This window comes from Somniosus microcephalus, chromosome 16 (assembly GCF_052327205.1).
Source record: "Somniosus microcephalus isolate GS21.2 chromosome 16, FLI_Smic_1.0, whole genome shotgun sequence".
Lineage (NCBI taxonomy): Eukaryota > Metazoa > Chordata > Chondrichthyes > Squaliformes > Somniosidae > Somniosus > Somniosus microcephalus.
The window spans coordinates 104756723-104779025 of NC_141002.1; the positions used below are offsets into that span (position 1 = coordinate 104756723).

General features: G+C 48.8%; 2 protein-coding genes across 5 annotated transcripts in view; one reads left to right on the forward strand and one right to left on the reverse strand.

Annotated features, from left to right (window-relative positions):
* Positions 1-13368, forward strand: part of LOC147106460 (anoctamin-4-like) — a 230883-nt gene extending 217515 nt beyond the window's left edge. For both annotated transcript variants that reach the window (XM_086009661.1, XM_086009662.1), the window contains 5 exons: positions 3285-3432; positions 4431-4550; positions 9960-10065; positions 11641-11853; positions 12701-13368. In XM_086009661.1, coding sequence (XP_085865787.1) covers positions 3285-3432; positions 4431-4550; positions 9960-10065; positions 11641-11832 — 566 coding nt within the window. In that variant the 3' untranslated portion in view covers positions 11833-11853; positions 12701-13368. The remainder of the gene's footprint in view (positions 1-3284; positions 3433-4430; positions 4551-9959; positions 10066-11640; positions 11854-12700) is intronic.
* Positions 13360-22303, reverse strand: part of LOC147106461 (sodium-coupled monocarboxylate transporter 1-like) — a 57372-nt gene continuing 48428 nt past the window's right edge. Inside the window, exons 13-15 of one of the 3 annotated variants that reach the window (XM_086009663.1) lie at positions 18227-18330; positions 16351-16433; positions 13360-14163 (exon numbers count right to left, since the gene is read on the reverse strand). In XM_086009663.1, coding sequence (XP_085865789.1) covers positions 14053-14163; positions 16351-16433; positions 18227-18330 — 298 coding nt within the window. In that variant the 3' untranslated portion in view covers positions 13360-14052. Of the gene's footprint in view, positions 14164-16349; positions 16434-18226; positions 18331-22303 lie in introns of those variants that run through there. The other 2 variants (XM_086009664.1, XM_086009665.1) reach the window with 2 other exon arrangements.

Here is a 22303-nt window from a genome sequence, read left to right on the forward strand (position 1 = left end):
CCGATCATGGCACATATATATTGATCTATTGGAACACATATAGAGCAAGACTTCTTTCCGCAAATGGCAGTTGATGCTGGATCAATTGTTAATTTTAAATCGGAGATTGATAGCTTTCGTTAACCAAAGGTATTAAGGGGCATGGGGCAAAGGCGGGGATATGGAGTTAGGTCGCCGATCAGCCATGATCTCATTGAATGGGGGAACAGGCTCGAGGGGCCGAATGGCCGCCTCCTGTTCCTGTGTAACAGGCTCGAGGGGCCGAATGGCCTCCTCCTGTTCCTGTGTAACAGGCTCGAGGGGCCGAACGGCCTCCTTCTGTTCCTGTGTAACAGCCTCGAGGGGCCGAATGGCCTCCTTCTGTTCCAATGTTACTATTTGCTAAAGCCTGGCCCACACCCATTTTTTCTGCTCCTCAAAATTTCCGGCCCAATTGGGCAGGCCTATTTTATATTTACTGGACCAGTAATCCATGGAACGTGAGTTCAAAATCTCCAGCAGGGCAGTTTGAGAATTTGAATTCAGTTTAAAATAAAATCTAGAAATAAAAAGCCGGTGACAGTAAAAGTGAGCGTGAAGCTGTCGGATTGTCGTAAAAACCCAACTGGTTCACTGATGTCCTTTAGGGAAGGAAACCTGCCGTCCTTACCCGGTCTGGGCCTATATGTGACTCCAGTCCCACAACAACCTGGTTGACTCTTAACGGCCCCCTGCAGGGGTGTGGGAAACCATTTTGTTGCATCAGACCACTGCAAGGAATACCACATGGGCTGCAGCAGTTTAAGAAGGCCCACCACCTACTCGTGGCAAGTGGAGATGGTCAATAAATGTCCACCTCACCAGGACATCCATATCCTGAGAAGGAATACAGAAATATTTCCTCTTCTAGCCCCTCGCTCCGCTTAGTAGGTGGAGAGTCGCGAGTTGCACATCAGTGGTGTTGTGGGCCGTGTTATCGGCTGTAATTCCTGCTTCAGCCAGACGGAGGCAAACGTGTTAAAAATCGCTGCTTTTTTTTAATCTTCTGTAGTCACAATACAATTTAAAATACAAGTCCCATCACTGTTGAGGGGGACAATATGGCTCTGGTCACTAATTATAGCTGAAAGGTAGACGAGAGTAAAATGCACCTTGTGAGGAGGAAGCACACACTGAACATGAGTGGATTAGGCGAGTTACATCGAGTCTACAGCACAGGAACAGGCCAGTCGGCCCAACAGCTCCGTGCCGGTGTTCGTGCCCCACACCAGCCTCCTCCCACCATCCTCATCTCACCCCATCAGCATAAACCTTTCTCCTTGATGGGTTTATCTAGCTTCTCATTAAATGTATCTGATATTCACCTCCACATTTAAGTTGATGAATGGTGTGGTCCAAGAGGTCGGCTTTGAGGAGTAAGAGAATTCCAGAGATCAGGAGCAAGATGCAGGAAAACAAAAACCATGGGAAACATTTTATCCTCTGGGGCCAGATGGGAAGATCCCCAGGACCCGGCAGAATCCATCAAAGAGAAAAAAACAGCCAGTGACGTATTATTTGAAGTGTCGTCACTGTTGTAATGTAGGAAACGCAGCAGTTAGTTTGCGCACAGCAAGCTCCCACAAACAGCAATGTGATGATGTTTTTGAGTGACGTTGATTGAGGGATAAATATTGGCCAGGACACCAGGGAGAACTCCCCTGCTCCTCTTCGAAATAGTGCCGTGGGATCTCTTACATCCACCTGAGAGATCAGACGGGGCCTCTTTTTAATATCGCATCCAAAAGACGGCCCCTCCGACAGTGCGGCGCTCCCTCAGCACTGCCCCTCCGACAGTGCGGCGCTCCCTCAGCACTGCCCCTCCGACAGTGCGGCGCTCCCTCAGCACTGCCCCTCCGACAGTGCGGCGCTCCCTCAGTACAGCCCCTCCGACAGTGCGGCGCTCCCTCAGTACTGCCCCTCCGACAGTGCGGCGCTCCCTCAGTACTGCACTGGAGTGTCAGCCTGGATTATGGGCTCAAGGCTCTGGAGTGGGACTTGAACCCACGACCTTCTGACTGAGGCGAGAATGCTGCCCACTGAGCCACGAGGGCGACAAACCCATGCACCCTTAAATCGCAGTTATATATTGCAGCAGTAGCAAGAACTAGCTTCTTAATTTAGCCCGGTTTGGTTATGTGAATTTGCCGCCACATATTATAACACAGCAGAACATTGGGAGGCAATATTTCCAGAGACTGTACTAGATTAATAGCGACAGATCTGCCTTTTTATCTGTTTTATGTTCCTTCATTTACCAGTTATCGAATTTGTGTGCGTCCTGAGTTTTCAAACCATATTGCAGTGCATGAGATGTTTATTATTCTGCACATATATTTCACAGGACTTTATATTACATAGGCTCCAGTAGCCAAGTGGTTATGGTACTGGGCTAGCAACCCAGAGATCACAAGTTCAAGTCCCACCATGGCAAGATTCTGAAATCAAACCATGAAAGCTGCTGGATTCAATCCCAACTGGTTTACTCCTGTCCTTCAGGGAGGGGCACCCTGCCCACTCAGACACCGTGTGGCCTACACGTGACTCCAGTCCCAGACCATGGCTCCAATTTTCATTCCTGTTTATAGACGGGAACAGAGTTCAAGAATTGGTGTGTCCCATTGTTCTGTTTGCTGCCCTTCTGATGGGGGCCATCCGTGCCTATCTGAAGAGGAGGCCGAGCATATTTTCAAGAGCCGGTGGGCAGAACGTTCGCAGAACCGACCTTAAAGGGATTGCACCAAACTCTGGGCAGGAAGGCTTCTGATTGGTGATTTTTGAGGGGCCAGGTGGACCTTCCAAGGCTTCCTCCTTCTCCACCCACCCCCCATTAATCAGAAACCGCCAGCACAACTCCACTGAGAAGCTTCCAATATTTCTCCTCCACCCCTTCCCCGGCCAATCAGAAAGCTCCCTGCTAGCGCCCCAAATCGGCGGGCAGCTCACCTTTTTGAGTATTAAAATGAGGCCCCGACCTTGACACTGGTTCGGGCCTCGCTGCTGTCCTGGGATGTGGATCCCGAACACGCACTCCCGCCACAACCCACTGATGCGCAGCCCATAAATCAATCTACTCCGTGAGTGTGTGAGACTCCTAGCGCTTTGAGGGTAGCCAGTGATTGGTCATAAATATCCGCTTGGCAGTGTTGCCCCCATCACGAACAAATCGGGGGGCGGTGGGGGGGAAAATAGAAACTGTTCCCGTTTTATTGACAAACGTCCCAGATGATACTTTGCGAATTTTGTGTGCTTGGTTTGTTTGTTAGGGATCTGGTACGGGATTCTGGAAGGCATCGGGATCCTGTCGGTCATTACCAACGCGTTTGTCATCGCAGTGACCTCGGACTTCATTCCCCGCTTGGTGTACGCCTATAAATATGGGCCTTGTGCCGGCCAAGGAAAGGCAGGAGAAAAGTAAGTTTGTCTTTCCACTTTGCCGAACCGTGAACCGTCTGAAGGGGTGGAAGTTAGTCCGGGCCCACCAGCAGCGCGTGACCGAGCAGTGCAGGCCCGAAACCCCAATCCTGGCCCTCCGACCGGAAATTTAAGACACATTTTGTCCCACAGCTAATATACTTGGCCGACTCTCTGATTGTGGTGACATCATCGCGCGCACAACATTGGCGCGCCAACGGGCTTCAGATATGATCGATAAAACGAAGATGATATCCGGGGAAAATTAAAAGGAAAAGGCTGAATCAATCCCCAGAGATAATATTGGGGTCAATTTGAACCTAACCCGCTTGTCGGGATGCTGACGCTGGTTTGACGCCCGGCCCGATTTTACTCTGTATTGAAGTCGGCGGAGAGTGATATTGGGCGAGGCATAAAACCGGCATAACTCCCGATCCCGTGAGATTCCCGCCCGGGCATTTGGTGATGGATTCCGAGGCCCTCGGTCCAGATCTCACCGGAGAGGCTGACTCGGGAACGCTGGGATACGGCCTGGCCTCTGGATCAGAGCGGAAACGTTGGCCATAGCTGTGGTTCGAGGGGGTGCTCTCGCTGAAGCATCATTGGTTCGACCGCGCTGTAAGTCGAGGAATGTCCAAGCGCTGTCTGTGCCTGGAGTTCAGTCCTACCTGTCTTTATCTTCCTCACTCACCGGCTTGTCCTATTTGAATTCCAGGGGCCTGTTCTCCGCGCTGTTGCCTCATGCCGGGTAAATTCTAAATCAGAACCCCGACATGTGTCGACATCAGCAAATTGAGCTGTCTCCAAATGAATGGGGTATTGCAACTTTCCGTGCGGTCCCTGAGTATCTTAAGTGGCCGTGAAGTTGTGTTCCCCGCGCGATCAGACTCTCTCTCTTTCTCCCCCCCCCCCCCCCCACCTCCCCGAGAACGGGGCAGGTCTGGCGTGACGGGTTGTGCGGGATGTGAATTAACCTGTTGTCTGTTGTACTTTCCCAGATGTATGATCGGTTATGTTAATGCCAGTCTGTCTGTGTTCCTGGTGGCCGATTTTGAACACCGTTCTGAACCATATTGGAATGGGAGTGCCTCCATCGGTACACAAGTGCAGTACTGCAGGTAGGATCGTGGGTCGCACTGAACTGGCCCCAAATCACAGGTTTTTGCCTCCAATAGTGGCCCGAATGCCCTTTAACCTTTATCAGAGAACAATCTTCTGCAGGCGAGAGCTCTCAAAATCCAACTGACATTGATTACAACATCTCAACGAGGACAACTCATGAGGTACTCCTCATGCAAGAGGTTGTCTCCAAGTGCTTTACATTAAGGAGGGGCAGAAAACTGTCTCGGCATCGAGTACATAGAAACAGAGAAGATAAGAGCAGGAGCAGGCCATTCGGCCCCTCGAGTGCTCCGCCATTCAATGAGATCATGGCTGATCGTCCAAATTCAGTACCCTGTTCCTGATTTTTCTCCATATCCCTTGATCCCCCTAGCCTTAAGAAATATATCCAACTCCTTCTTGAATATATTTAATGAATTGGCCTCCACTGCCTTCTGTGGTAGAGAATTCCACAGGTTCACCACTCTCTGGGTGAAGAAATTCCTCCTCATCTCTGTCCTAAATGGCGTACCCCTTATCCTTAGACTGTGACCCCTGGTTCTGGGCTCCCCCGCCATCGGGAACATCCTTCCTGCATCTAGTCTGTCTAGTCCTGTTTAGAATTTTATAAGTTTCAATGAGATCCCCTCTCATTCTTCTAAACTCCAGCGAGTATAAGCCCAATCGACCCAATCTCTCATACATCATTCCTGCCATCCCAGGTATCAGTCTGGTGAATCTTCGCTGCACTCCCTCCATGACAAGAACATCCTTCCTCAGATAAGGTGACCAAAACTGCACACAATACTCAAGGTGTGGTCTCATCAAGGCCCTGTACAATTGCAGCAAGACATCCTTGTTCCTGTACTTGAACCCTCTCGCTACGAAGGCCAACATACCATTTGCCTTCTTAACCGTCTGCTGCACCTGCATGCTTACCTTCAGCGACTGGTGCACAAGGACACCCAAGTCACATTGCACTTCCCCTTCTCCCAATCTATTGCCGTTCAGATAATCTGCCGTCCTGTTTTTGCCACCAAAGTGGAGAACCTCACATTTATCCACATTGGGCAGATGCATGGCAAATGCAGTATAATCACCCAACCTGTCCAAATCATACTGGAGTTTCTCGGTATCCTCCTCACAGCACACACACCCTCCCAGCTTTGTGTCATCTGCAAACTTGGAGATATTACATCTAGTTCCCTCGTCTAGATCATTTATATATATTGTGAATAGCTGGAGCCCTAGGACCGATCCCTGCGGTACCCAACTAGTCACTGCCTGCCACTCGGAAAAAGACCTGTTTATTCCAACGGGGGAAGGGAGTAGGGGAAGCAAAGGGACCGAGGGGTTTGGGTTGGGGCAACCGAAGGAACGGAAGAAAGAAATAACTTGCATTTCTATAGCGCCTTTCACAACCTCAGGACCTCCCAAAGCGCTTTACAGCCACTGAAGTACTTTTGAAGTGTAGTCACTGCTGCAATGTGGGAAATGCGGCAGCCAATTTGTACACAGCAAGCTCCCACAAACAGCAATGTGATGATGACCAGATAATCTGTTAGTGATGTTGACTGAGGGATAAATATTGGCCAGGACACTGGGGAGAACTCCCCTGCTCTTCTTCAAAATAGTGCCGTGGGATGTTTTATGTCCACCTGAGAGAGCAGACGGGACCTTGGTTTAACGTTTCATCTGAAAGACGGCACCTCTGACAGTGCCGCGTTCCATCAGCACTGCCCCTCCGACAGTGCAGCACTCCCTCAGCACTGCCCCTCTGACAGTGCAGCGCTCCCTCAGTACTGCCCCTCCGACAGTGCCACGTTCCCTCAGTACTGCCCCTCCAACAGTGCGGCACTCCTTCAGTACTGCCCCTCCGACAGTGCAGCGCTCCCTCAGCACTGCACTGGGAGTGTCGGCATGGATTTTCTGCTCAAGTCTCTGGAGTGGGGCTTGAACCCTCGACCTTCTGACTTGGTTGAAGAGAAGGGGGTTTTGAAAGCAGCGAGAGAGGTGGCGAGGTGGAGGGGGTCAGGCAGGGATTTCCAGAGGGTGAGATTGTAGTGGCTGAGAAAGTGGTAACTAGTGGTGGAGAGAAGGGAGTTGGGAGCAAGGACTGGCCCAGTGTTGGAGGAATAAGGGCTGCGTGAGGGGATGCAAGGCAGGGGAGAGATCAAGGAGGTAAGATGCACTGTAGGCAAGGAGGGATCAGTGTGTGAGGTGACAATGTTGAAGTCAGCTGCCTGGGGCATGGGGAGGTTGCCCAGTACAGGGATGATGGGAGTCGGGGCCTTGGTGAGGGAGCAGGTGTTTGAATGGGTTGTAACTTGTGGCGGCTTTAAGGTGTGAAGGCTGACTGGGAGATCATTGGTGATCTCACACCTCCGTTTCCTTGGAGTCGGGGCAATTTGCCCTCTGTAGCACTACACCACGGAGGTTTCGGTTTGCATTCAGCCGTGGCTCTCGCCTCGGAGTCAGAACATTGTGGGTTGAAGCCAATGTTCCCTCAACCGCCCAGCACTTTGCAGCTCCAGCACAGCCGGCTCTCGGCTTTTAAATAGGAAAAAACACGCATGTGCGGTATTTTGAATGGACCACACAGCCCCTTAAAGGGGCCGTGCACTCAAGAAAAATAATTAAAGGGAACGTTTGTTCAAGTCCCGCTCCAGAGACTTGAGCACATAATCTAGGCTGGCCCTCCCAGGAGGGAGCGCCGCAGTGTCGGAGGGAAATGTGAGGTATTGTAGGAATTAACGAATTCCAACGAATAACGGAGATCGACACAGAACAACTAAACAGGTCTTTACTCAACGGAGATGCCATGAGGACTGCCTGGGCAGCCCCGTGGTTTGCGACGTGACGTCATCGCGTTTGCCCGCGCTCTTAAAGGGGCCACGCCCCGTACATGCAAACTCTATATACAAAACACAGTAATGCCTAACACAATGGTACAGGTTTAGGCTGGTGTTAGAACATCGTTAAAGAGAATTATATACAGTTAGCCAGAGTCATTCAGTGGTTCTGCCACAGTATTACATTTTGGTAGGAAGAATGGGGAGGGTGTGACCTAGGTGGGTTAGAGGAACAAAGGGATCAGAGTACAAATACACAAATCACTAGTTGCGCCACAGGTTAGCAAGGCCATAAAAAAAAGCAAACCAAGCACTAGGATTTATTTCTAGAGGGTTAGAATTGGAAAGTAGTGAAGTTATGCTAAACCTGTATCGAACCTTGGTTAGACCACACTTGGAGTACTGCGTGCAGTTCTGGTCGCCATATTATAAAAAGGATATAGAGGCACTGGAGAGGGTGCAGAGAAGATTTACAAGGATGATGCCAGAAATGCGAGGGTATACATATCAGGAAAGGATGAACAGGCTGGGTCTCTTTTCTCTTTGAAAAAAGAAGGCTGAGGGGTGACCTAATAGAGGTCTTCAAAATTATGAAAGGTTTTGATAGACTGGATACAGAGAGAATGTTTCCACCTGTGGGGAAGAGCATAACTAAAGGCCATCAATATAAGATAGTCACCAAGAAATCCAATCGGGAATTCAGGAGAAACTTCTTTACCCAGAGAGTGGTGAGAATGTGGAACTCGCTACCACAGGGAGTGGTTGAGGCGACTAGTGTAGATACATTTAAGGGGAGGCTGGACAAGCATATGAGGGAGAAGGGAATAGAGGGTTATGCTGATAGATTTAGATGAGGAAAGACGGGAGGAGGCTCGAGTGGAGCATAAACACCGGCATGGACTGGTTGGGCCGAATGGCCTGTTTCTGTGCCATATATCCTGTGTAGATGAGATGTTAAACTGAGGCCCCGTCTGCCCTCTCGGGTGGATGTAAAAGAGCACATGGCATTATTTTGTAGAAGGGCAGGGGAGTTCTCCCCGGTGTCCTGGGGCTAATATTAATCCCTCATCCGACACTTTAAAACAGAATATCTGGTCATTGTCACATTGCTGTTTGTGGGAGCTTGCTGTGCGCAAATTGGCTGCCGCGTTCCCATACAACAGTGGCTGCACTTCAGAAAAAGCACTTCATTGGCTGTGGAGCGCTTTGGGACGTTGTATGTTCTGATGGCAGCTCTGACGGTGCAGTGCTCCCTCTGGATCAGGTGCTCTGACAGTGCAGCGCTCCCTCTGGATCAGGTGCTCTGACAGTGCAGCGCTCCCTCTGAATCAGGTGCTCTGACGGTGCAGCGCTCCCTCAGTGGATCAGGTGCTCTGACGGTGCAGCGCTCCCTCTGAATCAGGTGCTCTGACAGTGCAGCGCTCCCTCTGGATCAGGTGCTCTGACGGTGCAGCGCTCCCTCTGAATCAGGTGCTCTGACAGTGCAGCGCTCCCTCTGGATCAGGTGCTCTGACGGTGCAGCGCTCCCTCAGTGGATCAGGTGCTCTGACAGTGCAGCGCTCCCTCTGGATCAGGTGCTCTGACGGTGCAGCGCTCCCTCAGTGGATCAGGTGCTCTGACGGTGCAGCGCTCCCTCAGTGGATCAGGTGCTCTGACAGTGCAGCGCTCCCTCTGGATCAGGTGCTCTGACGGTGCAGCGCTCCCTCAGTGGATCAGGTGCTCTGACGGTGCAGCGCTCCCTCTAGATCAGGTGCTCTGATGGTGCAGCGCTCCCTCTGGATCAGGTGCTCACAGTGCAGCACTCCCTCAGTGGATCAGGTGCTCTGACGGTGCAGCGCTCCCTCTGGATCAGGTGCTCTGATGGTACAGCGCTCCCTCTGGATCAGGTGCTCTGATGGTGCAGCGCTCCCTCAGTGGATCAGGTGCTCTGACGGTGCAGCGCTCCCTCTGGATCAGGTGCTCTGATGGTGCAGCGCTCCCTCTGGATCAGGTGCTCTGATGGTGCAGCGCTCCCTCTGGATCAGGTGCTCTGACGGTGCAGCACTCCCTCAGTGGATCAGGTGCTCTGACGGTACAGCGCTCCCTCTGGATCAGGTGCTCTGACGGTGCAGCGCTCCCTCAGTGGGTCAGGTGCTCTGACAGTGCAGCACTCCCTCAGTGGGTCAGGTGCTCTGACAGTGCAGCGCTCCCTCAGTGGGTCAGGTGCTCTGACGGTGCAGCGCTCCCTCAGTGGGTCAGGTGCTCTGACGGTGCAGCGCTCCCTCAGTGGGTCAGGTGCTCTGACGGTGCAGCGCTCCCTCAGTGGGTCAGGTGCTCTGACGGTGCAGCGCTCCCTCAGTGGGTCAGGTGCTCTGACAGTGCAGCACTCCCTCTGGATCAGGTGCTCCAGTCTCTGGAGTTGAACTTGAACCCACGACCTTCTGACTCGGAGGAGCGGGTCCTGCCCACAGAGCCACGGCTGACACACATGATGTGCAGCAACTGTAAAGGTGATCCAACGAGATTCTTTGCGCCAATTTTAAATTGCTTTTGTCCGACATGATCAACGTAAAATCTTTTTTAACCATTTGATAGATATCGTGACTACAGGGAGCCTCCTGATTCTAAAGAGCCTTACGCCTACACGCTGCAGTTCTGGCATGTATTAGCAGCTCGCCTGGCTTTTATCATCGTGTTTGAGGTAAGCTGCCTGTTTCATCTGTCCTTTTGTGAGTCTACATTTACAAGAAAATATTTAAATCACGCCAACAACAAATTTAATTTGGACAGAAAGAAAACAGAAAATGCTGGAAACACTCGGCAGGTCAGGCAGCGTCTGTGGCGAGAGGAGCTCAGTTAATGTTTCGGGGCGATGACCTTTCATTGACCGAGAGTTTCCTGGGTGGGTGTAAATCAAATGATACGCTGAAATTTGTGCTGGTTTCTACACCGATCTTGCGTCAAAATTTCCTGCCGGTCTCATTAGCATATGTCGGAACTCAAACACCAGCATAATCACGCGGAAGTCCGTGTAAACAATTAGAGCCCCAGGAAAGTCCTTGCGTCATACGTCATCTTCGTGTCTCTTTAGGGCTGGAGGAAGCACTGCAGCAACTCGGCAAGGTTACACCGACAGCACTTCCCTCCCTCCCATCTGACCTCTGCCACCTAGAACGATGAACATCATCGCCTCCAAGTTCCCCTCCATGACGCACGCCGTTCCGACTTGGACATATATCGGCCGTTCCTTCCATCAGCGCTGGGTCAAAATCCTGGAACTCCCTCCCACTGACTGGGAGCACCTTCACCACACGGACTGCAGCGGCTCGCCACCATATGTGGACCGATTTACCAGAATTACTCGGTGGGCGGGCGGTTGCCTCAGTGGCTCCTGCTGCTGAATGTCGCTCTTCACACGGACCCTGTTCCCCTGCACATTCGCGGCCCTGTTCGCCATCCCGGCTCCAGGCCTCGGCCCAGTGTACAGGCCATTTTCCTGCACGCTGTCGCCATTGTCCCTGGGCTCGTATGCCAAGGGCCAGGGAGGGTGCGGGGGCCTGGTGGAATCCACAGACTAGGTTTCTCTAATACCCTATTCACTGACCTTTGTAGTTCCACAGCATTTTTTAAAATTTGTTTATGGGATGTGGGCGTCGCTGGCGACGCCAGCATTTATTGCCCGTCCCTCATTGCCCTTGAGAAGATGATGGCGTACAACTGTGTGGCTTGCTCGACCATTTCAGAGGGCATTTAAGAGCCATCCACCTTGCTGTGAGTCTGGAGGGGGGCGGTAAAGCGAATTTCAGGACAGGACTTCCTCGCCGGGCGCAAGATGTCCCCCCCCCCCCCCCCACCCCTCGCCAGTGATACTACCCTGGAACGGGGCACTACCAAATTTTGCACCCATGGACTCCTCATCCTTGACGGTAACTTTCAGATACTCCTCATCCAAAGCATCATCTGACCGTGAGTTATCGATCTTGAGAGTTATGAAGCCCGTAACTCTCTGTCATGGGTGACATCATCTGTCTATTTTACAATTTATTTTATGTAATTGTGAGTGATTTTTGAATGGTTTACCGCCTTTGAGTTTTTAAAATTATTCAGCGGCAGTGGGAAGGTCAAACTCTGACGGCTTTGCCAAAGGGCAACTTTTTTTAAATGGGAAAATCCTCCTTGAGCAACATTGCTCCATGTAAGGTGTGACTGGTGAAGTCTGTGCGCTGGGATCCGAGTTCCTCCCTTGTGGTGATTGTTAATATTTTATCCATCGCAGCATTTGGTTTTTAGTATTAAGAACCTGATCGCGTATCTGATTCCTGACTTGCCAAAAGACCTAAGGGACAGAATGCGGCGGGAAAAGTACCTCATTCAGGAGATGATGTATGAGGCTGAGCTCGAGCGACTTCACAAGGAACGGAATGAGAGGAAGAGAAATGGGAAGGGATCTCACAATGAGTGGCCATGAATACAGATATCATCTACTGAGGTAATATTCCTTATCCTTTTAATCCGTTATCCTTAAATAGATCGGTTTCTTCAGCAAAGACTAACTGCACCAATCAAAGCATTAGTTATAGTGTTGCTCTATTGAGGTATAGGAGCAGGAGGCCATTCAGCCCCTCGAGCCTGAGATCATGGCTGATCTGCGACCTAACTCCATACACTTCAGGTAGTGTTGAACAAGGTAGATCTAGCCTCCTTGGGGAGGCAGTGAGTGGTCAGCAGGATCTCTGTGGGCTCAAGGTGGCTTCAGGGTGACCTGGGGATGGAAATTTGAAACCAGGTCAGCCGTCTGTGGGCAGATTCAGTAACGTCTGTCAGGCTGGTCAGCAGTACAGCTAGTGATTGTCCAGCCAGTCTAGATCGCCAGTGGAATCTGGAGTCAACCTATCACTCGAGGCTGAATTGTTCTTGCTCAAACCCTACAGGCCAATGGCTTAAGAGATAGGATGGTTCTAGTTGGCCAATCCGTGGGAAGTGTCAAAGCATTCTGGAATGCACTGTCTGAAAGGGCGGTGGAAGCAGATTCAATATTAACTTTCAAAAGGGAATTGGATCAATACTTGAAAATGAAAAATTTGCAGGGCTGTGGGGAAAGAGCAGGAGGAGTGGGACAAATTGAAAGAGCTCTCCAAAGAGCGGGCACAGGCACGATGGGCCAAATGGCCGCCTCCTGTGCTGTATGATTCTAGGAATGTTGATTCCGAGGGACTGAATTCATGTGAAATGGTTGAAGTACCTTCCTCGTGTTAATATTTTGCTCACTGTCGTTCTGCTCTTTGTCTAATTCTTTTTTTTATACTTCTCTCTTTCCCCCCCCCCCCCCGCTTCAGGTTTAGCCTGCCTTCTCTGTTTGCAAATTTCTCCGGTTGTTCCCCGCAACTTCTGAAAGTACCGGTCTACAGACTGAATAAAATGCAGCTTCAATGCATGTCCGGAAACATGAACTGTTCCATATCCAACAGAGAGGATGTACTGTGAAGACTTTTACAACTCAAAAATGTGATCCCTTCAATATTTATAATCCTGCCAGCATGTTGAACATGTTATTCATGATATAATGCAATTCCATACGCCAATTTCTACTTAAAAGGGGTAACTATTTTACACCCAGTTCTGCATCTTCTCCCTCCCATCAACTGACTCCAGACTTTTACAAACTGTCAAGTTTGATATGTAAATAAGAATTTCTGAAAACTATTTTGCATAATTTCTGTAACCTACCTGCTGTCTCCATGATCTGGTTTGATCCACATCTCCTCAACTAGCAGCTCAAAAAAAAAAAACAATCTTGTTTACAGATCTCTTCTCTTTTTCTTGAAGCTTGCTGCTTTCCAATGGTTTCCGACACGGATGTATAATGCAAATTATTTGTAAATAGCCAAAAGCAGAATGCTGGAATTTTCATGATTTGAGGATCAGTCCGTGAACATAAAGCCACATTTAGTGCGTGTATATTGTGATGTAGAGATTTAAAATAAATATGCACATGGAGTTTGAAGATGGCTGATATTTTAATTTTAATTCCCAAAAAGACCCATTTGCAAAAATTAATATTGAAGAAGTCTGATGTGATCTTCCTTTCATAATTGGTCACAGCCCTTGTATTCTACGAGGAACATTCGGTGATATAAACGAACCCATGTTATATTGAATATCATATCTTTAAGGCAGCAAGTACAATTTGAAGCCTTGTGATTGTAGAATAGCCTTACAATTGTCAAAGTATGGATGAAGTTAAAATGATCAAACTATTTAACTTGGGCAATGACTAGCGGACACCAGTACAAAGCCCCCTTTTGTCCCCCATGGGATAATGGAGAATGTGATGGGTCAATTGGCACTTTTTTAATAAAGGAGCTGAATCATCTATTGGGGAATGGGGGTTGAAGGTTACAAAGAGAATCAGAGAATGGCTTTTTTTTTGCAGAACAGATTGGGATAAACTTTACAAGTTACTATTCCTGGTGCAATGGGAACACGCACTGGGAATTCAGGTATGGATAGCTCGTGCCGAATCCATAAGGAAAAATCGCACGGATCACGAATCCAAGACATTGAGCTCGAAGCCTGAATTTCCGAGGTACGCTCTGACTGTGTGAAGGTAGTATGGGAGGGATGCCCATGATGAAACAATCATACATGGGCCCTGGGTTGGCCGGATCGAATGGCCTGTCCTCGCTCTTCAGGATTTTTCTTTCTCGGTGCAGTCCATTTCCATGTGACTGAAGGCAGGATTGTTGTTTCCACTAACTGTGTCAGTGCGTGATTTCCACTTCATAACCTCGATTTTATCCTGTAAAAACACAATGAGGAGTACCGATTGATTCTTCATCTTGATGAGCGAACATGTGGACACAAGGAATAATTAGAAAATGGAAGCCCTTAATACGGTCCAGTGATAGACCCAGAGAGATTCCAAAAAGAACATTTTATTCATTCTCCGTACATGGGCGTCGCTGGCAAGGCCGGCATTTATTGCCCATCCCTAATTTGCCCTTGAGAAGGTGGTGGTGAGCCGCCTTCTTGAACCGCTGCAGTCAGTGTAGTGAAGGTACTCCCCCAGTGCTGTTTGGGGAGGGAGGTCCAGGATTTTGACCCAGTGACGATGAAGGAATGGCAGAGATGTGCGGGTTAGGATGATAGGGTCAATTTATCATAGCCATAGTGTTAAGGGGGATTAAATACGCGGGGTTACGGGGATCGGGTGGGATATGTGTCGGTGCAGGCTCGAAGAGGCCATTTCGGCCCAATCTGCACTGTGGGGTTTCTGTGATCTGTGAGATGTGTCCAACTCAGGATAGTGTGACTTGGAGGTGATGGTGTTCCCGTGCACCTACTGCCCTTGTCCCTATAAGCGGTAGAGGTTGCAGGTTTGGGGGGGGGCGCCTGTCGAAGCAACATTTGCCCCATGGCACTAAATATCCAAAGCTATGGATCAGGATGCCCTGTGCCATTTTACTAAAAATCTGGATAAGTGTTTGGTTCAACATTCTTGCGTTCTTCTGCCCTCCTGTCCTTAACTATTTGGTTATGTTTTGGTCAACTGAACGGAATTTGCCGAACTCTAATCCTTAATGGCCGAGATATGTCTAAGTCAGGATGGTGCATGTGACTTGGAGGTGAACTCAAGCTGTGCTTCGATCCCCTCAGTAACCTTCAACCCTCCCGTTCCCCAATAAATGATTCAGCTCCTTTTTAAAAAGACAGTGTTGGTTTGGTTCAGTAGGCGGTGGCGAGGGGTCTGGAACCTGTGAAATCAAAGCTCCAACTCCATCACCCTCCACTGGCAAACTCTTCAAATGCAGAAAGTTTTACTGTACAAATACGTTTAATTATTTTCCTGTAATTTTTTCTGTCTTTATTATGTTGTAAATCCTAATTTCAGTCTTTAAACCCTCACCTTACTGGAGAGATCCAAGAGAGCAGCTGTAAAGATTTTCAAAATATGTTTGGAGTGATTTGAATTATTCCTGCGCTCCTTTTAGACCTGGATTTTGCTGATTCTATTTATGAAAACACAGAATGAAGAAAGACTTGTATTTATGCAGTGCCTTTCACGACCACCGGACGTTCCAAAGCGCTTTACAGCCAATGAAATACTTTTTTTGAAGTGTAGTCACTGTTGTAATGTAGGAAACGTGGCAGCCATTTTAAGCACAGCAAGATCCCACAAACAGCAACGTGATAATGACCAGATCATCTGTTTTAGTGATGTTGGTTGAAGGATAAATATTGGCCCAGGACACCGGGGGAGAACTCCCCTGCTCTTCTTCGAAATAGTGCTGTGGCATCTTTTGCATCCACCCGAAAGAGCAGACAGGGTCTCGGTTTAACGTCTCATCTGAAAGACTGCCCCTCCAACAGTGCGGCGCTCCCTCAGTACTGCCCCTCCGACAGTGCAGTGCTCCCTCAGTACTGCCCCTCCGACAGTGCAGCGCTCCCTCAGTACTGCCCCTCCGACAGTGCGGTGCTCCCTCAGTACTGCCCCTCCGACAGTGCAGCGCTCCCTCAGTACTGCCCCTCCGACAGTGCAGCGCTCCCTCAGTACTGCCCCTCCGACAGTGCAGCGCTCCCTCAGTACTGCCCCTCCGACAGTGCAGCGCTCCCTCAGTACTGCACTGGGAGTGTCAGCCTAGATTTTCGTGCTTAAGTCCCTGGAGTGGGATTTGAACCCACAACCTTCTGACCTGGAGGTGAGGGTGCCACCCACTGAGCCCCGGCTGACACTAATATGGCCTTGGTAGTCGCTCATTTGAAGTTTCTATACCTGTATTCCTTGCATTTGATTGGGCTGCTCAGTTTTGATTTGTTGCAATTTTATTAATTTAAAATCTGAGCCAATGAGCTGCAAGTCTGACTTAGAAATTTGCATATGGAAAGGTGTGACGCCCGAATGTGACCGATGCAGGTGTGTGCATTACACAGGACTTCATATAAAATGGAGATACAGGGCAAATAAATGACAGGGCTTTATACTTACACCACTAGAAGGCCTGGGAAAGTAGCAGGAAATATCGGCCCAGTTCAGTAGTAAGTCGGTGTCCACATGAGCTTTTCTTCCTCCTGACAAAATATTTATCTATGAATGCAATGAACTGACAGCACAGTAGACAACTGTAGATTTAATCAGAGAACAACGGCTGTGCTTCATTAACATGGTGATTGGGTTATTGTCACAATCACTATGTGGGACTGCTTGAAATGACATCAGTCACAAGCAAGTTTTGCTCTTGAAGTTGGATCTGATCATCAACAACAGCTTGCATTAATATAGCACCTTTAACATAGCAAAACATCCCAAAGTACTTCACAGGAGGGTAATTGGACAAACCGAGCCACAGGGGGCATTTCAAAAGTCTTTAAGCTCATTTTAATTTTTATTCCAAAATGAAAAACTCAGGACTGTTGAAAAGCTCTCAACACTTTCTGTCAGTTCCATCTCAAACTAACTAGCAAGCACACTGGCGTCTAATGATGTTGACACCACAGGGTCAGTGTTGTGGCTCCCAGGGTGAAGCCTCACACACAAGGATTTTGGTGATTAAATGTTATCACCAGGGAATTGGGAGCTCTGCACATCCGCCACTGTAAACTCTGCATCCAATTCTCCAATCTGTACTCTCGGCATGCAAGGGTATGCCTTAGACTGGGAGCAGGAGTCGGCCCCTCGAGCCTGCTCCGCCATTCAATAAGATCATGGCTGATCTTCGACCTCATCTCCACTTTCCCCATATCCCTTGATTCCCTTGGAGTCCAAAAATCTATCAATCTCTGTCTTGAATATACTCAACGACTGAGCCTCTGGGGCAGAGTGTTCCAAAGATTCACAACCTTCTAAGTAAAGAAATTCCTCTTCATCTCAGTCTTAAATGGCTGACCCCTTATCCTGAGAATGTGACTACTTATTGTAGACTCATCCCTAGTTAGGAGCAGAGCCTTTCAAAATGGACCCAATAGGACAGATCAAATGAAGAACTTTCTTCTGTGACACAATGGATAGACCAGCAGATCTCGGGAGTGTCCTCCCAGTTTAACAAATGGGCTTCTTGGGAGCAATCTTGACTTGGAGTTACAAAGGTCATGGGTTCAAGCACCACTTCAGACTTGAGCACATAAACTAGGGTGACGCTTTAGTGCAGTACTGAGGGATTGTTCGAGGTGCCATCTTTCGGATGAACGGTTAAACCAAAGCCCCTCCTCTCCCCTCAGTTGGATGCTAAAGATCCTTCAAAGGCGAGTACTTTCAAAAAGAAGTCCATTGGTTGCAAAGTGCTTTCAGATGTCCTGAGGACCGAGCAGAAAAGCCTTCATCAAAGTTATTTAACTGAAACATCTCTCTTTGCCGGTTGAAATTTTCACAAGTGACTGGTCACAATTGCAAGGACTGAGGGACTTCAGTTATGTGGAGAGACTGGAGAAGCTGGGGTTGATCTCTTTAGAGCAGAGAAGGTTAAGGGGAGATTTAATAGAGGTGTTCAAAATCATGGGTTTCTATAGAGTAAATAAAGAGAAACTGTTTCCACCAACAGGAGGGTCGGTAACCAGTGGACACAGAAGGTAATTGGCAAAAGAACCAGAGGGAGAGATGAGAATGTTTTAACGCAGTGAGTTGTTGTGATCTGGAATGCGCTGCCTGAAAGGGCAGTGGAAGCAGATTCAATAGTAACTTTCAAAAGGGAATTGGATAAATACTTGAAGGGGAAATATTAGCAGGGCTCTGGGGAAAGAGCAGGAGGGAGTGGGACTAATTGGAGAGCTCTTTCAAAGAGCCGGCACAAGCATGATGGGCCAAATGGCCTCCTTCTGTGCTGCAAGAGTCTATGATTCTATGGAAAGGCCAAATGTTTTGCACGTACCTGTTAATAAGCTGACGATTAGACCAACAATTATAACGATTAAAGTCGCAAAGGTGCTTAAGTACAGGTAGGATAAAGAATACCAGGACGTCGCTGTTTCAACTCTGGAATGAGAGAAATCCTCATTAAAATGTAACTGGAACAACCATCACCTCGCCCACCAACACGGGCCTCATTGCACAACATGAAATGCAAAGCGTTCAGGAGACGCTGGGCCAAATAATTGATTCATGTTTTGGAAGCTCCTTTGTGCTTTTCTCTCTCCTTAACCCATCACAATCTGCACCAATAAGCAGGCAAGAAACCTGCTTCCAGGCCACTGCCGATTAATGCAAGTCACTGCGACTCATCCCCAATCTCTCCAGCAGGCGGTTACGGGTCATCTCTGGTGCATCCTGATCTACCTAGCACCCCTCCCGAGGTCGTCCCCCCTCTTCCAAAGACATCAGATGAGTGATCCCCATTGGGAAACCCCTCTGTGCCAGTAATGGTGTTGCAGGGGCAGAGAAAATAATTGGCACAAAGGTTCATGAGAGTCAAATGGACATCATTTATATTGGACATCCTGGGAATGGGGAAATGGCATGAAGGATTGACGGCCCTCACCCCACCCGCCAAATTAATCCTTAAATAAATAAAGCATCCACTTGTTTGAGGTGGTCCCCAGCCACTGGAACATAAATCGATAGGAGAGGAATTACGATGGATTGTTCCGTACCAGCTGCCCGCTCTAGACCAGAACAATGGGCAGTCAACGCGGAAATATCCAGGCTTAATGGTGGGTAATTTTATCATGGTGATCGTTCAGTGCATAGCCTGTCTTGTGGGGTGGTCAGTCGATGGAGGGTCATGCCCTGGCCCCCAGCGGTCTCGCAGTGAAAAATGTCTGGAGTTTCTAGATAATCCAATGAAGACTGATGTGTATGACTTCTTTCTACCTTCTCATCAGATTCACAGGGCTGGATTTTCATTGGGCCGTGGAGGCGAGTGGGAGGTTAAAATCTCCAAATCGGGGGGCACGAACCCATCCCACCCCCAACCCGCCTCTATGCCAGTTTCAAAGGAGGCGGATACCCGCCCTGTGCTGGGACCCGCCTCCCCGAGGCGGGAAGGGGATTAGTGCCAATTAACTGCCTGTTAACAGGTTAACAGGCAGTTTTTAGCCAAATTCCTATTTTCATTGCTGAAGTGTGGGATTCCCGACGGCTCCAAACCACGCCAAGTTAGCGAGGCGGACCGTCGGGCTGAAGGGCTTGGAGGGTTCGAGATGTCCGGTGTTCAGGTGAGTGATGGGTGCATGAGTGCAGAGGTAAGTGTGTTTGGTGTGTGTAAAGTGTTTAAAGAAGTTTAATTACCTTTACTGCCTTCCTTCCTTCAGGTCTCGGGAGTCCCTCATCTCACCGGCACAGAAAGCAGAATGGCTGCGAGCTGACAAAAGTTGCAGCATTCAGCTTTCTGTTCTGGAGAGATCTCTAAATCAGCCTGAGAGGAAGGAATTAACTTGGATTACAGATTGTCAGTGTTTGACAGCTTCAAAGAACTGTCAAACGCTGATATTTTATCTGTCAAAAGCTTTTGACAGATGAAATGTCAATCTGTGATGTCACCTGTTGCCGGGTGGCCCTTGATTGACCTTGTTGAGCCCACCCAGCGGGTTCAGCAGGCCAATTAAGTGAAAATCATGTGGGTTGGCCACAACTCGATGGAGGCGAGACTACAACCCCGAAAGTTGTAGTCCTGCCTCCTACACGTCTCCAGTATCAAAATCCAGCCCCGTGAATCTAAATGTTGGACCCATTGAATCTCAGTCAAAAGTTTCAAATCTATTCAAATGTTTATTCCTGATAAATATTTTTATTATATATATATATAAAATAAAAAACGTTAGGATGTTATTAGCACAAATCCAAAAACATAACTCAATAAGCTGAGTGTTCCTTTGGCTATTATGAAGTCTTGCTGTTCACATAAGCTAAAGGTACAAGATATTAGGGGTAGAAATTGGGCCTCGTTGAGCTCATTTTACGGGTGTAAAACAGGGGTAGCGAGAGCCAGTTTCGGGGCTCAACATACCCGCCCAAAGTACAGCCAAAAGACGCTTGACCTGATATTGGATCAGGCCATTTTTCAGGTGTCCCTGGGAGCCGTCTAAAACAAGCGTTACATGTGTAGTTTATTTTGTTCATTTTTTTTAATGGGATGTGGGCGCTGCTGGCAAGGCCAGCATTTATTGCCCATCCCTAATTGCCCTCGAAGGTGGTGGTGAGCCGCCTTCTTGAACCGCTGTAGTCCATGTAGTGAAGGTGCTCCCACAGTGCTGTTAGGGAGGGAGTTCCAGGAATTTGACCCAGCGACAATGAAGGGTCGGCGATATATTTCTAAGTCAGGATGGTGTGTGACTTGAAGGGGAACTTGGAGGTGGTGGTGTTCCCATGCGCCTGCTGCCCTTGTCCTTCTAGGTGGAAGAGGTCGCAGGTTTGGGAGATGCTGCCGAAGAAGCCTTGGCAAATTACAGGGCCAATCATCTGTTTTATACCCCTCTACAGTAGGCCCATCTCCTGCTCTGCAATATCCAATACAGCAAACGACAGCCATCACCAAAAGGTATGTTTTATTTACTGCCCCCACGGTTTGTCCTGTTTAAGTTTTGTGGGGCTGGAGCTTTAGGAAAGGGTTGTACTTCGCGCTGGTGCCTCGTTGGTTGGATAAATCCCTAAATTAGAGGCAGCAATCCTCATCGCATTTAAAAAGTACTTGGATATGCACTTTGAAGTGCTGTAACCTACAGGGCTACGGACCAAGAGCTGGAAAGTGGGATTAGGCTGGATGGCTCATTGCGTGGACACGATGGGCCGAATGGCCTCCTCCTGTGCTGTAAATGTCAATGATTCTATTCTATGATTAGCACACCAGGGGTGTGATCCTGCCAGCCCTGGGGAGGCGGGACACATAGAAACATAAAAGATAGGAGCAGGAGTAGGCCATTCGGCCCCTCGAGCCTGCTCCACCATTCAATGCGATCATGGCTGATCATCCAAATTCAGTACCCTGTCCCTGCCTTCTCCCCATATCCCTTGATCCCTTTAGCCTCAAGAAATATATCCAACTCTTTCTTGAATATATTTAATGAACTGGCCTCCACCGCCCTCTGTGGTAGAGAATTCCACAGGTTCACCACTCTCTGGGTGAAGAAATTCCTCCTCATTTCAGTCCTAAATGGCTTACCCCTTAGACTATGACCCCTGGTTCTGGACTCCCCGGCCATCCGAAACATCCTTCCTGCATCTAGTCTGTCCAGACTTGACAGAATTTTATAGGTTTCGATGAGATCCCCTCTCAATCTTCTAAACTCCAGTGAGTATAAGCCCAAGCGACACAATCTCTCCTCATACATCATTCCTGCCATCCCAGGTATCAGCCTGGTGAATCTTCGCTGCACTCCCTCCATGGCAAGAACGTCCTTCCTCAGGTAAGGTGACCAAAACTGCACACAATACTCAAGGTGCGGTCTCACCAAGGCCCTGTACAACTGTAGCAAGACATCCTTGTTCCTGTACTCGAACCCTCTTGCTACAAAGGCCAACATACCATTTGCCTTCTTAACCGCCTGCTGCACCTGCATGCTTACCTTCAGCGACTGGTGCACAATAACACCCAGGTCTCTTTGCACTTCCCCTTCTCCCAATCTATTGCCATTCAAATAATAATCTGCCTTCCTGCTTTTGCCACCAAAGTGGATAACCTCACATTTATCCACATTATACTGCATTTGCCATGTTTCTGCCCAATCACCCAACCTGTCCAAATCGTACTGGAGTTTCACGACATCCTCCTCACAGCTTACCCTCCCACGCAGCTTTGTGTCGTCTGCAAATTTGGAGATATTACATCCAATTCCCTCGTCCAGATCATTAATATATATTGTGAACAGCTGGGGTCCTAGGACCGATCCTTGCGGTACCCCACTAGTCACTGCCTGCCACTCGGAAAATGACCAGTTTATTCCAACTCTTTGCTTTCTGTCCGCCAACCAGTTCTCTATCCAAGTCAATACCTTGCCCCCAATCCCATGTGCCT